Source organism: Conger conger, chromosome 1 (assembly GCF_963514075.1).
Source record: "Conger conger chromosome 1, fConCon1.1, whole genome shotgun sequence".
NCBI classification, from domain to species: domain Eukaryota; kingdom Metazoa; phylum Chordata; class Actinopteri; order Anguilliformes; family Congridae; genus Conger; species Conger conger.
The window spans coordinates 86745607-86761648 of NC_083760.1; the positions used below are offsets into that span (position 1 = coordinate 86745607).

A 16042-nucleotide genomic window follows, 5' to 3' on the forward strand; every position below is an offset into this window, starting at 1 on the left:
GTCAAAGACAGGGGATTTGTTTTAGGTCTGATTTGCAAGGACAGAGGCGTTTCCCCTTTGTCCCAGATGAGTCCCCCGGTTTATTCCAATCACACAAAACTCCACTCCCTGCACTGGGCAGAGCTGATGTGTTTGGCATCAGCGCAACATTCACATATTTATAAAGGCTTCATGGCGATTCCATTGGCCTACTTGCCGTATCTCAACATCAACATCCCGACGCAGAGTGAGAAGCACATCCCGTCGGACGGTGGAACGCCCGATGAGGTGTGAGGAAGACAGGGAGCAAGGTAAATACTCAGTAAACTCACGCAAGAACAGTACCAATAAAACCACACAAACACAGTAAACTCATGCAAGAACAGTACCAATAAAACCACACAAACACAGTTATGTAAACACTTGCAAGAACAGTACCAATAAAACCACAAATTTAAGCATATTTTTAGTTGTAAAAAGAAGAGCTAATCTCAGTTTGCTTTTCTGTAGTTTTTTTGTGTTATACCAGTATTATAGCTGTAGTTACAAAAAACTAAAATTAAGTACTTTCGTCTTATATTGAGACTTAAACTCATATTCCTATCACTTTTTTGCGAAGACAAAAATATCCAAAATACCAATGAGATAAGACAAATCTCATTTCAAGATCTGCCAATGGGGTAAGAACACTTCACAAATTTCACTCATTGCAAGACTTAAACACTTGCTACTTTTTTTTTTGTGCAGTGAGACCTTGTGTATCTGCGAGGGCAGGCAGGCGATTGGCTGACAGATGCAAGCGGGGGTACGGTGTGACAGAGTTGGGGAGCCCCAGGCAGCTCCACTCAGTTCCCGCACGCTCCGAGGAGAGACGCATCCTCACGTTTCCTGACCTCTGACCCCTCTATGAGACGGGCGTAAAAAGCCTCCCAGGTATGTTAAGTGCTTCCTAAGAGATCCTCTAATCGCCCGAGCGCTGGGGTATACTGGGCGTGTCAGTGCAGTGTGCGAGAACATGGTGCAGTGGGGCAGAGCACGGTACAGAGCGGCCTGTAGTGTAGTGGTCAAGGTAAACGACTGGGAGGTCGGTGGTTCTAATCCCGGTGTAGTCACAATAAGATCCGCACAGCCATTGGGCCCTTGAGCTAGGCCCTTAGCCCTGCATTGCTCCAGGGGAGGATTGTCTCCTGCTTAGTCTAATCAACTGTACGTCGCTCTGGATAACAGCGTCTGCCAATAATGTAATGTAAAAATGCAGTGGAGTAAGAGCAGGGTGCAGTGGAGTAAGAGCACGGAGGCTTAGGAACGCTGTCATGCAGTGCGCTCATAATTACCTGTAGGTCTTCCTGCATCAAGATGCACAAGCCCATTTACACACACGCTAGCACATACGTCAACACACAAACACATACACACACAAACACAGAAAAACACACACACACAGACAAACGCAAAAATAAGAACAAACACAAACACACACACACACACAAAGGCCTTTCTCCTTTCATCCCCTGCATGGAACCGCTGGCCTGCATTGTTTTCCCAGCCCCCCCCTCCAGCCTGCCCTCCCCGGGGCGGGGGTCTGCATTCCGGCCGCATACCTCCACTGACCCTGGAGCCACGGGCGCTCCGAGGCCGCCACACCGCCGTATCCCAGCAGCCCCTGCTCCCGCGGCGGCCGCCGGTTCTCACGCCTGAGCGGCCCAGACGGACCCCGCCACGCCCCGGAGACCGCGGGTCAGGGGGCTCCTGACCGCAGGGGGTCACGGGCTTCAGTCCCACAGGGGCATGTCTGCTGTGCCCCCAGGCAGCTCCCTCATCCCGTACAGCTCCATCGCAATGACTGCCGTGTAAGGACACTGCGTAGTGCGTACCCTAGTCAGTGTGTAAAAACGGAATGACTGCTGTGTAAGGACACTGCGTAGTGCGTACCCTAGTCAGTGTGTAAAAACGGAATGACTGCTGTGTAAGGACACTGCGTAGTGCGTACCCTAGTCAGTGTGTAAAAACGGAATGACTGGTGTGTGTAAGGAGATTGTGTACCCTCGTCTGTGTGTAAAAACGGAATGACTGCTGTGTGTAAGGACACTGTGTACCCCAGTCAGTGTGTAAAAAAGCTTCATCAAAAGGGGACAAACATTGGGCTCACTCTAATCACTTATTTGATCTGTCCTCATCTCCTTCGGTCCTTGGCTGACCAAAGAATCTATGGAGGTCCGCCATCTTTAGGGACATTCTCAAACCGTAAAATGCTTGTTAAATCGGAGGAGCGAGGAGAGAGGACGCTTCATAGGGGAGACACATATTTTATTTTATTTTTTGAATGAGTGACGTACGAGCGGTCACGTGATCGACCTCTCCTCATCTGGGCCGACTTCTGTAATTGACGTGGCTTCAAACTGACGCCCGACCGAGCAAGAACGTTCCAGTCGCCGAAAACACACGCCGCCCCGATTCCTCCGCCCTCTTATCTCTTCCTCGCATCCTTTCCTTACGTCCTCCATTGGACCATAAGACTGACTCATTTTATTTCCGATAGCTTTCCTAGTGAGGCGGTAGAGCCAGAGTTACAAGGGCCAAATCTCTAGCAGCTAAAAAAAAATAAAAATAAAAATAAACCCAAGCAAGTAGTGGAATAACAGCATGGACCGGCATGGCTCCTCCAAGGTCCCCAGCCTCCTTTGAGTCAGACCGCGTCACTTCAATTTCCACGCTACAGGGACAGACATCGTCCACCAAAGCCCCCGATCCGCCCTACAGGCCCTTCAGCTAGAAGATTCTGGAACAAACATGCGATGTGACAATCCCTGCTCCCCGAAAAACAACCGCCGTGGACAAGCTCTGGTCTGCGACCAGTGTGACGTCACGAAGCCGTGGGCACACAGCTTGATTCAATAAATAAATGCATGTGCTCAAATCCGTCCAATACATGTCTTCTTACCTCATGTTTTTACCGAGGACTGTGGATGAAAATTAACTGTTTAGCGACAGTATATCTCTGTATTTTGTCCCAGACAACTTATTACACATGGTCTCTACTAAATAAACTGAAAGAAGTTAACTTAAAAAAAAAGGTCTACAGTGATTACGAAGAACTGCCAAACCACAAAACAACTTTGATTGGAATTCAAGTTTGCCTAACAATCTAGAAAGCAAGTTACTCTCTGAAAAATTGAAAAAACACTCTCAAAACAGGTGCGTTAAAAACAACACATACATATTAACACACAATAGACACATGTCTATTTTACTTTACTTTCCACACAGCCTGTATTAAAAAGTCTCCCGTTGTAACACACAAGTAGTCAATTTGGCGCATGTAAAAGTAACACAAAAGTAGTAACACAAAAAATATGTTGGATATTAACACATCCTTTTTGAGAGTGAAGGACTCAGCGTTCGTGTTTATGTCTTGTGAATGAAAGGATAAATGCTGATGGACTTCAGAGCCGTGACAGCAGCTGTGTGTTTCGCTCCTGGGCATACACAGATACTTACACACACACAGGACACACAGCGCACTGTAAGTACACACACGATCTGATTACTATCTCACTCAGGTTCGTTCCTTCCCCCAACCCTCCCCCCCCCTCCTTCGAGTGAGCTAACCTGTCACGTCACATCACCGAAATTCGATTCAGGCCTGTCAGCCTCCGGGCCTGAGAACGATTACGAGCACGGAGTTCCTACGTCCCTGGAATCAGCAGAGACTCTCGACACACTCGCGTACGAGACAGACGAGATGAAAAACCATCTGCGGGCTTCGCAGACGCGGAGGAGATCGTGTTTGTCTGGAGATGGCAGGCAGGGGGAACACTAGCCTGGGTCTCTGCTGCGGTCCTCCAGGCTGTGGCTCCAGTCCGGGAACCCCACGGATTAAACTCGGGTCTGATGGAAGCCACACACACGAACGCATGCATGAACGTACACACACACACACACACACGTGATCCTATTTAACACATAAAGCAGGCACAGGTAACTCAGGTCAGTTGTACAGAGCCATGTGACAGGGAGAACTGGGTCGGGTTCAGACAGCGTCTCAGGCCCCCGTCAGGTGGGTGTTTTTGGCTGCAGTGCAGGGCAGACCGCCAGGCCCCAGAACGAGCGCTAACGCTAACGCTAACGCTAACCCGCCCCCCAAGACAGCCCCTCGCACTGATCTCTGCTCCCCTCCCTGTGCACTAAACCCCCCCCCCCCCCCGCAGTCACCCCGTCCCGACCGCTGTACCCAAAACCAGGAGACGGACCGTTACTCCAACATAAACACGTGAGCCGAGGGGACCGGGAGGCTGTGTTCTCACACATCATACGTTACGCTGCGTAATCGCTAGTGTTCGCTTCTTGGCAGACGGCGGTCTTCGGTGGGAAATGGAAACAGTATTTTCTGTTTTTTTGTTGTTAAGTGTGTGAGAGCAGCAGCACGGATAAGCGGTGGTGTGATGTAGAGGAGGGTGGGGGGTGTTTGGGGGAGAGTGAAGGGGTACGTGGTGGGAGGTGACCTGACCCGTGAGTTGGCCGGGCCTGGCTCTCCTGCGCACAGCACCAGGTGTGTGTATGACTGCGGCTACACTGCCTGACCGCAGCCAGCGGGCTGTTAAACAGACGTGTCTGATTGGAGAGGAAACGATGTGAGCTACAGAACGAGCAGAAACGGGAGGAATCATCACCTCATTTCTGCTCTCTGCGGAGCGGGAGCAAGGAGAACAGAAATTATCATCTCCTTCAGCAGTATTATTATTATTATTATGATAATAATTTGTTATTTAGCTTATGCTTTTATCCAAAGCGACTCCCATTTGATTAGACTAAGCAGGGGCCAATCCCTCCCTGTGCGGATCTGTGGCTACACCGGAGCTTGAACCACTAGCCTTCAAGGTCTCTAGTAATAATAATAATGATTATTATTATTACTTCTACGGTCGTAATTTCTTACGCTCAGACATTGCCGTTACAACAGTAAAACAGGAGAGGAGACGCAATGACCTCATGTTTCACCAGGAGTCCACATCCTCCCTGAAATAAGAGATGAAAAATAAAAATGACAGAGAGCCACCGGGGAGCAGGAGGAGGGCCACCCTCTCCCGTTAGCACGTTAACCTTTAGCACGGCGCCGTGTTTTCACAGCGCCCAGAACGTCCGCCCGCTTCCAGGGCTGCGGTTTTTCAACGAAAAAAGAGAAGAAAAAAAAAACGGACGTCGTAAGGACTCGAGCGGAGTAAATCATTATCGGGGCGGTTTATATCTCCGTTCTCCCGAAATAACAATGGGTTCGCCAAGAGGGCGGCGCTACACTGGACTCTGGGAACAAACGGGACTTGTGCTCTGGACTAAACGGGGGTAAAGTAGGTCACCTTGGTTACGGAGAGCCGCAGTCCGGCGTCACTGGCGGTTAAAGTTCAGAGCGGGCCCCGCCGCGCCAACCGCCCAAAACGCACGTCCGTTTGGACCGAGCGGGGCTGATATTTGAGTCCTGCGGTGAGTCAATGAAAACACAGAGTAGGCCTGGAGACTGGTGGGTGTAAGGAGCCATTCCTCTGTGTGTGTGTGTGTGTGTGTGTGTGCATGCAAGTAAGTCACTTGTATGCACTGTATGTGTGTGCACATGCATTGTAATGCAGACATATGTATGCGCATTTGTATGTTATTATGCATTTACGTACAGTTTTTGTGTAACTACGTTTGTTACTGTGCGTATGCAGGTACGCATCCAGGTCCAGGATATTCTACTGTGTGTGTGTGTGTATGCTCTCTCATCGTGTGTGTGTGTGTGTGTGTATACTCTCTCATCGTGTGTATGTGTGTGTGTATGCTCTCTCATCGTGTGTATGTGTGTATGTGTGTGTGTGTATGCGCTCTCATCGTGTGTGTGGTTGTGAGTGTATGTGTGTGTGTGTGTGTGTGTGTGTGTGTGTATGTGTGTATGTGTGTGTGTGTGTGTGTGTGTGTATGCTCTCTCATCGTGTGTGTGTGTGTGTGTGTATGCTCTCTCATTGTGTGTATGTGTGTGTGTGTGTATGCTCTCTCATCGTGTGTGTGTGTGTGTGTATGCTCTCTCATTGTGTGTATGTGTGTGTGTGTGTATGCTCTCTCATCGTGTGTATGTGTGTGTGTGTGTGTGTGTATGTGTATGAGTGTATGTGTGGGTCTCCTCACCTGTAGTTCCGGGTCTCGTTTCATCATCTCCAGGATGATGTAACAGCCGATGGAGTGACCAATCAGCACCAGCTTGGCGTCTCGGGGCACGTGCTCCCGCAGGAAGGCCAGTTTGTGTTCCACCTGTCCGTTCAGCCCAAACACATCCTCGATCTGCATCCGGGGGCAATCTACAGGGACAGGAAACCACAGAAGAAGAGTGTCACCGTGTCAGTAGGGGGGACAGATCCGTGGGTATAGTGGTATCCAAAGGTTTGGGCAAAAGTGTATGCTCCAGTGAATCTCAAAGGGAACAGGAGCTGAACTGACCTCCACATGGTACAAATGCAAAAAAAGATTTCTCTGAAAATATATGGATTTAAAAAAAAAAGAAGTGAACATGACAAATGCAATGGCTTGTGCACCCTGTCAATTGCTTAGTAACACCTACTTTGGCAGATCTATAATATTCTTGTAGCCAGTTCAATCTATTCTCTTGGAATACTCTTGGAATTTTTTCCCCATTTTCTCCCATGTCCTTGCATGCACTACGTCTATTTGAGACTTCCCCACAGATGTTTAATAACATTCAAGTCTGGGGACTATGGCAGCCATTCCAAAACCTTTACATGTATTTCCTGTTGGAGCTTCATGGTTGATTTTGAGGTATACTTGGGACCGTTGGCCTTCTGAAAGATACATTTGTAGGCAACTTTGAGCTTCCTTGGAGAGACGGGGGATGGGACAACACCTGGTTCCGACAAAATGTCTTCCTACTTGCTGGAGTTGTACTGACCTCAACAAAAGCCCCAAGACCCAATACAAGCAAAACAAACCTTGTTACTCCAAAATTTAATCGTAGGTATAACTTCCTTTTCAGCAAGAGTGTCCTTCTTCCCACGCCAAACCCACCGCTGGTTTCTGCAGCCAAAAAGCTCAAATTTGGTCTCATCTGACAAGAACAATTGAAGTTCCAGTGCAGAACGCTGATTGGATCCAGGTGCTATAGTGCTATAGTGGGGTTGGCATCAGAAGACGGATCCTCAAAAAGGATGTCATACCTACAGTGAAATATGATGGTGGACTGTTGTCTTCACGTCTAAGCGTCCAGGGACTCTTGTTCGGGTCAATGGTATTACGAACTGCAAAAAGGACCAAAAAACTACAAACTTTGCCCAAAAACCTGGTATTCCCCCAGCAAGCTCAAACTTGGCCGCAAATGGATCTTTCAGTAAGCTAATAATCCCAAGCATACCTCAAAATCAAGCATGAATCACTAACAGGAAAAGAAGCTGAAGGTTTTAAAATGGCCATCAAAGTCCCCAGACTTGAATCTTATTGAAAATCTGTGGGGAGATCTTAAACATGCCCAGTGCACGCAAGGACGCCTTCTAATATTTCTCAGCTAGAAGAGTTCCGCATGGAAGAGTGGGAAACACGTCCAAAAGCAAGAATAAACTTAGCTGGCTACAAGAAATGTTGAGTAAAGGAGCTGTTAAAGATTAGTAAGGATGTTTTACAAAAGTACTCACTGTTCCCTTAGACATTCATTTAAACATACACTTTGACAGAAGGGCCCAAAAAATTTGCATACGATTGTACGTCAGATTCGTAGTTGTACTGCTGGTGTAGTTGAGGGGGGGGAACTTTTCCAGCCAAAAAATCTGAACTATCACCAAAAGGTTAAATGCCAGATCTTAGGTGCACAGTACATAGTTAATTAATGTCCAACAAAAGCACCCAATTTCTGATTTCAATAACCACAACATGGAGTTGCCGGTACACAGGCTGAGAAATGTTGGCAATCACTGCATTAGATGACTTCAGTTCATCAAGTATACTTCTGATTTACGAGTCATTCTGTTACAGTCTGTTACAGAATTTCTTCCACCCTAAATTGACACAAAATTTTGTTATAAAGTAACCAACATACAAAAACAAATACCACGGTTACTGCGTACACATGACAAACCCTGATCAAATTCATTGCAAAGTGCAGAAGCAAATGAAGAAAAAAGCTGTCCAGCTATGAAGCAGGTCATACAATAAAATAAAAAAATAAAAGTCCTCAGTAACAGTTTGCTAAACTCCCCAGGCATTTTAGGGTTGCATTACATTGTCTGGTCGGGACCACAAACCAGACCAGCACAACCCATTTTAAAAAGATGATATTCTTGGTTGAAAACTGGATGCCTGAATAACCCAAGCTCTGCCCTTCACCTGGTCACATGATGCTAATAGAGTGCTACAGTTTGCAGTTATAAAACCCAGAAGAGTTAGGATAATGTCACCTGCAGGCAGTCTGGTATGAAACTTCAGTGGTGGCTGGCGAAATATGTAGTTCCAATGTAGCAATGTTTTTTCAAAGTGCACAGCAGCATAGAAATACACAGTTGAGATATTGACGGATGCAATTTAACTCATGGAACAAAACGTGAAACTCTCTTAGGCGTATGTTAACCACAGACCTTACATTCGACATAAATATTCAACATAAATTTTGTCGAAATAGATTCTCCAAAATAAGCCTGGGAAGTCAACCGAGGGAACCCACGGTGGAAGAAACGGTCGGGTTGGCCTACAAAAAGACACCATCACCGTAACACCCCATTTGCGCAGCGAGGCCCTTCTGTCTCCTGGGTTACGGAGGAGAGCGCCATCTGTACAAACACAGGTGTGCTCACCTGCAGTTTCCACTGCGCAATGCGGGGGCCACGTGTGTTCGACAAACAAGCATTTACGGCAGCCGCCTAAAAGCCCACTAAAAGCCTGAACCGAGACATATGCCAACAGGCCTGCTACTGCTGCTGCTTCATCATCATCATCATCATCATCATCTTAATGAGTATGTGTTTCTGAAAACAGCAAGCCCTTCTCGTCCGACACCTGAGTCTGCCACAGAGAAGGGTTTGAAGCGAGTGACCTGAACACCTGAGAAGTTACCTGAACACCTGAGGAGTGACCTGAACACCTGAGGAGTGAGCTGAACACCTGAGGAGTGACCTGAACACCTGAGTGAGCTGAACACCTGAGGAGTTACCTGAATACCTGAGGAGTGAGCTGAAGGTGGAGACCAGAGTTGGAGAGAGTCCAGGGGTCAGAAAACAAAAGTCCAGCAGTGTTTTTCTTTCACCCACCCTCTCAGAAATAAAAGAGACAGTGGAGGTACATTTTTGTTCTTCAAGGATCAAATTTTCCCAGTGTAGCCTGAAAGTACAGTATAGTTCTCTTCGGTCACAAATTAGTACATTTTCCTAGCAAAAACAGGTACAAATTAATTGCTGGCTAGGTGTACTTTTCATACCTTTAGTTCTGAGACTGTATGAACTGAGCCAACCCGGGCTGTGTCTTACTTCCTTGCCTACTATTGGGTATGCAAGCTGTGTAACCATTTTGGACACAGCCCAGTCCTACCTCCTGGCTGAAGGATAGTGCTAATAAGCAAATCCAGGTGATTTGAACAAAATACATGGGAGGACTTTTACTTTCTGAACCGGCTTTTCCGCCTCTGGTGGAGACCTGCAGTGGCATTTACTGGAAACATGGGGTTGAAAATGCATTTTGCAGATACTCTTCTGCAAAGTTATATACTCAGCTTACAGTACATGCAATACATATAATCCATTTATACTGCTGGATATTTACCAAAGAAATTCATGTCAAGGCCCTCGCTCAAGGGTACATTACATTACATGAGTTATTTAGCTGACGCTTTTATCCAAAGCGACATACAGTTGATCAGACTAAGCAGGGGACAATCCCTCCTGGAGCAATGTGGGGTTAAACAGGGGCCCAACATCTTATCGTGGTTACACAGGGGCTTGAACCATCAACCTTCCCAGGGCCCAGTCATATACCTTAGCCATGAGCCTACAGGCTGCCCCGTGGGTATGAGGGTTGTGCCAAGGGTACGAGCGGAGTGTGCCTCCACCGGGGAATCAAAACCACAACCACAAAGCTTCAAGCCCACATCCACAACCATCACGTCACACAGCCTGTAGTTAAGGGTCCACCAGGGGATCTGACACAGCACTTCCAGAAGTTAACCAGAGACTGCGCGTTCTGACCCGGCACTTAGCCGGTCTCTGTAAACAGGGAGAGAGACACTTAACAGCGAGACGCGGGGCACTGACAGTGCGGTTTACCAGAAGCACTGGGCCCTGACGCAGCAGTTAACCAGATAAAAAGCGGGTCGGACCCCGGTGGTTAACCAGAGAAACTCAGGAGAAGCAGTAGTTCATAGACAATGGAGGTCGTGACCCGGTAGAATGTTCTGGAGAACAGAGGCTCTGGCATGACGGTTAACCAGAGAACCGAGACATACCAAGGCACAAGGCCCTAGCGTGGAAGTTACCGGAGACATAGGGCCCTGCCACGACGTTTAAAGGGGGAAGGGGGATTTGGGGGGGGCTCTTTGCTTGGCATTCCCCAGCCGGTAATGCACTGTTCTCGAAAAGCCTAGCGAAAGAAGAGAACCATGCCCGGAGAGTATTTCAGTAAATCTGTCATCGCCCTCTCTTTATGGGTAACCCCACTGCCAGCTGCCTGCTCCACTTCTCCGGGGCCGGAATGCGAAGGCCGCTCATTCGTCAGTGTGAAGCGGGGCCCTGACACAAGCCAGGCCCTCCCGCACTGACCGCCGCAGTCTGGGCCCACACCGGCCCCCACCCAGACCGCCCTCGTGGTCCCAGGCCCCAGGCCCCGGGGCTGAATCTGCACCCCAACCACCGCCCCCACCCTCCTCCTGTCGACTCATAGCTCGAAGTGCCTAACTCTTTGTAGAGTCGTTTATCTTATTTCTATTGAAAATTCTAAGCCCGTGTTCTAGAACTCCGGTGCTTTCCATTACCAGTGGTGATTGTTCCAACAGCATTAGAATGTTCACTTAAGAACATTCTAAGGTAGAACTCCATTGCATTCAGTTAACAGTGGTGACTGCTACATCAGCATCACAGTGTTCTGTTAAGAGCATTCTGATCACATATTTGTGATCTCAGTTCATATACAGTCCAAAAGTGATCTACACCGATCGTTCATTGCTTTTCGATAAAAATGATGTGTTATGGCAACTAAGTGGATCCTGGCGCTTGTAGTCTTTAACGTCTTGCACTGGCATCTTGATGACCTGGAAACATTTTTTCTTTGCCCACTGAAGTCTACGATACAGAGTCTATCTTACTATTGCTGTTTGCATAAGGCTATTGTAGAAATATCTAGTACATCTGAGGTAGTTGGTAGGCATGGCTAACTTGGCAAAACCTTAGCAAACTATTCTTTTGATATCTTGCCTGAGTGATGAATTCGTTTCCACGGTGACGAGCTGAGCCAGACAAAATCTCCAAATATGAAGAAGAACGAGACGCGGAACACGAGAGATGAACCAGGAAGCAGTGTCCGGCTGAAACACATAACTTCATTATCCTTTATGATTTATTACTTACTACTTTATTTCTTCTTATCACTTACGTTTGCTTTCGAAGTGCTTTTTTTTTTCCATGAGGATCTTTACCGTTATTTTCATTAGGAGAATAATCCTACACAATCGTAACGTAGCTTTGCCATCATGGCCGCCATTAGCCGTTAGCATTACACTAGCGACCAAAAATGGGCCGAATTAGCGGGCCTCTAAAGGGTTAAGAGTGAGCGAGTCCAGAGCCCGGCCGTCGTCCAGGCGTCCGTCACTCACCGTGAGCGACTCCTGGATACGGCCCAAGCCCCCGGAGGAGCTCTGTGAGGTAAAGGGTGGCTGGCCTCCCCTGACCAGACCAGACACGCAGATTTAGGCATTTCGCAGACGCGCTTATCCGGAGCAACTCGCAGGCTAAGTGCCTGTAATGGGGAGATAATGCGCACGGCAACGTCCCTGGTGTGACATCAGCCCCGAGTGTTTATGTGAGGAAATGTGTCTTCTGTTAAGAGTCTGTCTAACACTGACCATTCGGCTGCGTGGGTTTGATCACATATTGTAGCATCAAAGGGAAATTATAACCCGCAGATCCTGTAATTTGGAACTGCCAAATTGAGAGACTTCCATAAAAACTTTTTTTTTTTTGTTCATAAAAACACTTTTATGGTTCTTCAAATAGTGTGCGAGTACTTGGGGGATTTGCTTGGGGAAGCACAGCCATAGCTTGGTGTCTTTTGCTCTGTTATTGCTGGGAGTTTTGCTCAACTCATTGAATATCCAGAAACTGACTCTAATATGTATGCACATTAGCATCCATCATCGCTGTCTTGCTTTACCTTTATTCTTCTGCTTGTAACCGTCTGTTGTGAAGCTCCATGGGCATGTGATCCATGCCGAGCAATGGATGATGCCCTGAATTGCCATGGAAACCTGGAACTTCAACTTGTCTGCAAGGTGAATGGGGCCAAGACAAAGGCAGTCGCAACAAAGTGTGAAATAAATTGCGATTCACGTACAGGACATAAACCTTAGCGTATGACAGGGACGAACAATGATCAAAGCGGTTACATCTTTGCTCTTCTAATTGTTGTTGAGGTGCAGATACTGTATAGGCATTTAAAGGGAGAAGGCCGGATTCTTCATTTGGAAAAAAATCTTCAACGGTCACTTTGAGCTACGAGGCAGTCCACGTGTGTGACTTATTCGAACATCTTGATCTCATTTCTCTATTCATTTATTTTTTTGGCAACCGGGCTTAAATTACAGGTTTATTGAAACAATCCCGGGGTAAACCTAGCCCTCGGACAGCGCCGACTTCCCCCCCCCCCCCGAAACCTGCTTCAAGTTTGGCAGCCCCGCGTCCCTCCGAGGCCAGAGCCGAACGATAGGCCCAGAGCCGTAAATCACTTCCTGCAGATTAAAATACCTGCGCAAATGAACTTCAGCAGCAGGTATCCCAGCCCTCGCAAGATGGCCGCCGTAGATCCCCGATAGGAAGCGCGCGCGCGGTGTCCTCCGCCTCTGTCCCGGGCCAGCGGGTCATAAAGCAGGGCCCGGGTCTAAGGAAGCGCCGGCACGAGAGCTCGAAATTGCAACACGACAGAAACACAAAGTGCTGGGACCCAGACGCGGGGCTCAGGACCCAGGACACAAAAGGCCGTGATCGCTGTCGCTCCGAGTCGCCATGTCAACGCACCAGGGCCACCGGGCCACCGGACCTGGGACGTAGGAACAGGAACCGTAGTCCATGGCTGCGTCTGAAATCGGACACTTGCCATACTACTCATACTCTGTTTCGTTATGTATGTATGTAGCGGCCCGCAACTGAAGCTCAAGAACCCAGGAATACTCAGATTTAGCCCTCGGGGGCCAGTGGTACTGCTGGTTTTCATTCGACCCCTCTTAATCGGGGACTGATTTAAACGTGACGTACGAGGTGAGTGCGATCGCTCGCCAATCAGCGACGGTACTGTACGACGGACTGTCCGACCGAAGAGTAACGCTGAAGAACTTGTGATCTTGAGGCCTAGATTGGAGTATCCCTGCTCTACGGCATTCAAAAAGAAAATGGAACCCCAAAGGGCTATGTGCTGTTTCAGTTTTTTTATTTTTAGTTTTACTCCAATTATTTCTTTTTTTTTTGTCAGTGAGCTCAACTTTTTTGGTGTCTGCTTGCTCCAGAAACTCTGATACAAAAGGCACTACATGAGAACCTGGTATGAATTTGACAATTCTGCTCTTGTTGTCCCCTCTGGGATGGGAGTTATAGTTTTCCCTGGGGCCCCACTACACCCTGGAAAACAGGAGGGTTTTGTGCAGGAACGAGAGGTAATCTTGGGGCACTGTGCCTGATGTATGCCATAGATACACTCGCACAACATCTCCAACAGTGAGATTTGCTATTTTTTTAATGATTCAATAATGCTGTTTTCCTGTTTGAAACACCAGCGTGGTGTTTCGTTTCCAAGATTTAAACTTCAGGGGCCACTCTGCATCCTGCTTGCATGACATGAACTGCACAAACTCCATACTCATATGTTTGACCTTTGACCCCTGCAGAGTGAACTTTGCTTTGCTCGACTGCCACTACATTAGAAATAAATTGTTGGGTGATCTCACCCCAGACCATTGGTTTGTGCTAAAGAAATAAGCTGGAAGCGCAATGTTGATTATTCAAAATGAATGTTAATTCTTCATAATCTGATGATTTTCACACCCTGGCATAGCATAACATGACAAGGTCTACAATGTCTTGTATTTACAATTTACAATTGGCTGAATGAACTATATAAATGAAGCTATTATTTATTTCTTTATTTTTTATTTATTTATTTATTTTAAGGTCCATCAAGTTGGTCTCTATTATCCTCTGAAGGATATTTGTGAGCATGGGATCACACACCTAATTACCTCATTAGGTCAATTAGCTCTAGCTGTTGAATGAGGTGTGATTTGTGGGGTTGGCGTGAAAACCTACAGGACGATATACCTCCGGGAATCGGGTCGGGAACCATTGCAATACAATAAACTACAAAAAGACTTTAGTTCTCTGAAATTTTCATTCCAAAATGATCATATTCCCATTAGCCCCATTCCAAATTCCAAAAAAGTTTATCAGGTGTATCGGCGCCATACCTTAAAGAAATGATGTGTAGGAATTTTAGGATTTTGGACAGATAAATCACTGTGTTTTCAGAAAAACATCCAGGATCCAGAGAAAAACAAACAAACAAACAACCACTGTAAGAGGTGTGAAAATAAATGCCAGAGAAATGAGAGCGCTATTAATGACGACCTGGTGCACAACCTGCTGTTGGATCACATTCTCCATCTAAACGTTTCCATAAAGACAAAAGAAGGGGATTAAAAGTGGAAAAAATTATGTTTTTCGGAAGGAACACTGTGCTCGGACTATTTGGCGCCACACTGGGAATTGCAGAAAAAAAAAAAAAAAAAATGGAGAAAGAAAAACAAGAAACTATAAAAGCGTGTCTTTTTTTTTCCCCCCCATCAGCTGGGACGAATCGTGCGAAGACACAGACCAGAGAGGAATGCCTTTAACTGAGTCATTTTATCTGTTTTACCCTCGCCCCCGTTAGCGCTTTGAACACGACAGCATGACAGCGTTCCTCCCTGCCTGCTTCCAGGCCCGGGAATTTTCGGGAACGCCGAGGAATCGCAGGGAACGCCGAGGAATCGCAGGGAACGCCGAGGAATCGCAGGGAACGGCGAGGAATCTCAGGGAACGCGGCATCAGAAAGAATAATAACAGCGGCGTGAAATACGGAGCAGGCGGGCAAGGCCTCGGAAACACCGGGGCATACTTCCGAAAAGCCAGTTCCAGAGATTTACGATCCCTGACCCAGCGCTAAACCTTCCAGTACTCCGGGGGATAGTTCTTAAGATTCCTTTAAACATGGTTAATTAGCTCCTTTCTTTGAGTACATGGACTCGGATTACAAAAAAGCTAGGAGCCTTGCCAAGACAAAATGTCATGCTGCATTTCAGTGGCAGGGACGTTAAAAAAACAGTGCTGCACGGGTATTAGATGCGATTTATCAGTTGGCAATAAACGCACACAAGTTTTCCTTTTTTTCTTTCTTTTTTTCGTGGGGGGAAGGGGGGGTTGACATGACCGTGGTTGTTTCTTTTTTTTTTACGACCTTCAAACCGTCACAAATTCCCCCCTTTTCCACGCTGTTCTTTCACTTCTCCCCGCACTCTCCCCGTCTGGAGTGACAGAGTAAAAACTGGGGTTTCATGCAGTAAAAACTGGGGTTTGATGCAGCAAAAAACTAGGATTTGTTGTAGTAAAAACTAGGATTTGTTTCATGCAGTAAAAACTGGGATTTGATGTGAGAGTCGCTTTGTTTAAAAGCTGGCCACTTAACGGAGCGACCTGCTTTCTCTGGCCCCGGCGAGCCCGGCTGTGACCTCCGGGCGCGGGGTCACTCAGAGGAACGCCGAGGGAAACTCGACTCCGCCGGGCGGGGTCTCCGCGGGAGCGCTGACACGGTGACA

At 47.3% G+C, this 16042-nt stretch overlaps 1 protein-coding gene across 2 annotated transcripts in view; it reads right to left on the minus strand.

The window, feature by feature from the left end:
- ldah (lipid droplet associated hydrolase) overlaps window positions 1-16042 on the minus strand; it is a 110867-nt gene that overhangs the window by 41885 nt on the left and 52940 nt on the right. For both annotated transcript variants that reach the window (XM_061243120.1, XM_061243111.1), the window contains one exon: window positions 6136-6305. In XM_061243120.1, coding sequence (XP_061099104.1) covers window positions 6136-6305 — 170 coding nt within the window. The remainder of the gene's footprint in view (window positions 1-6135; window positions 6306-16042) is intronic.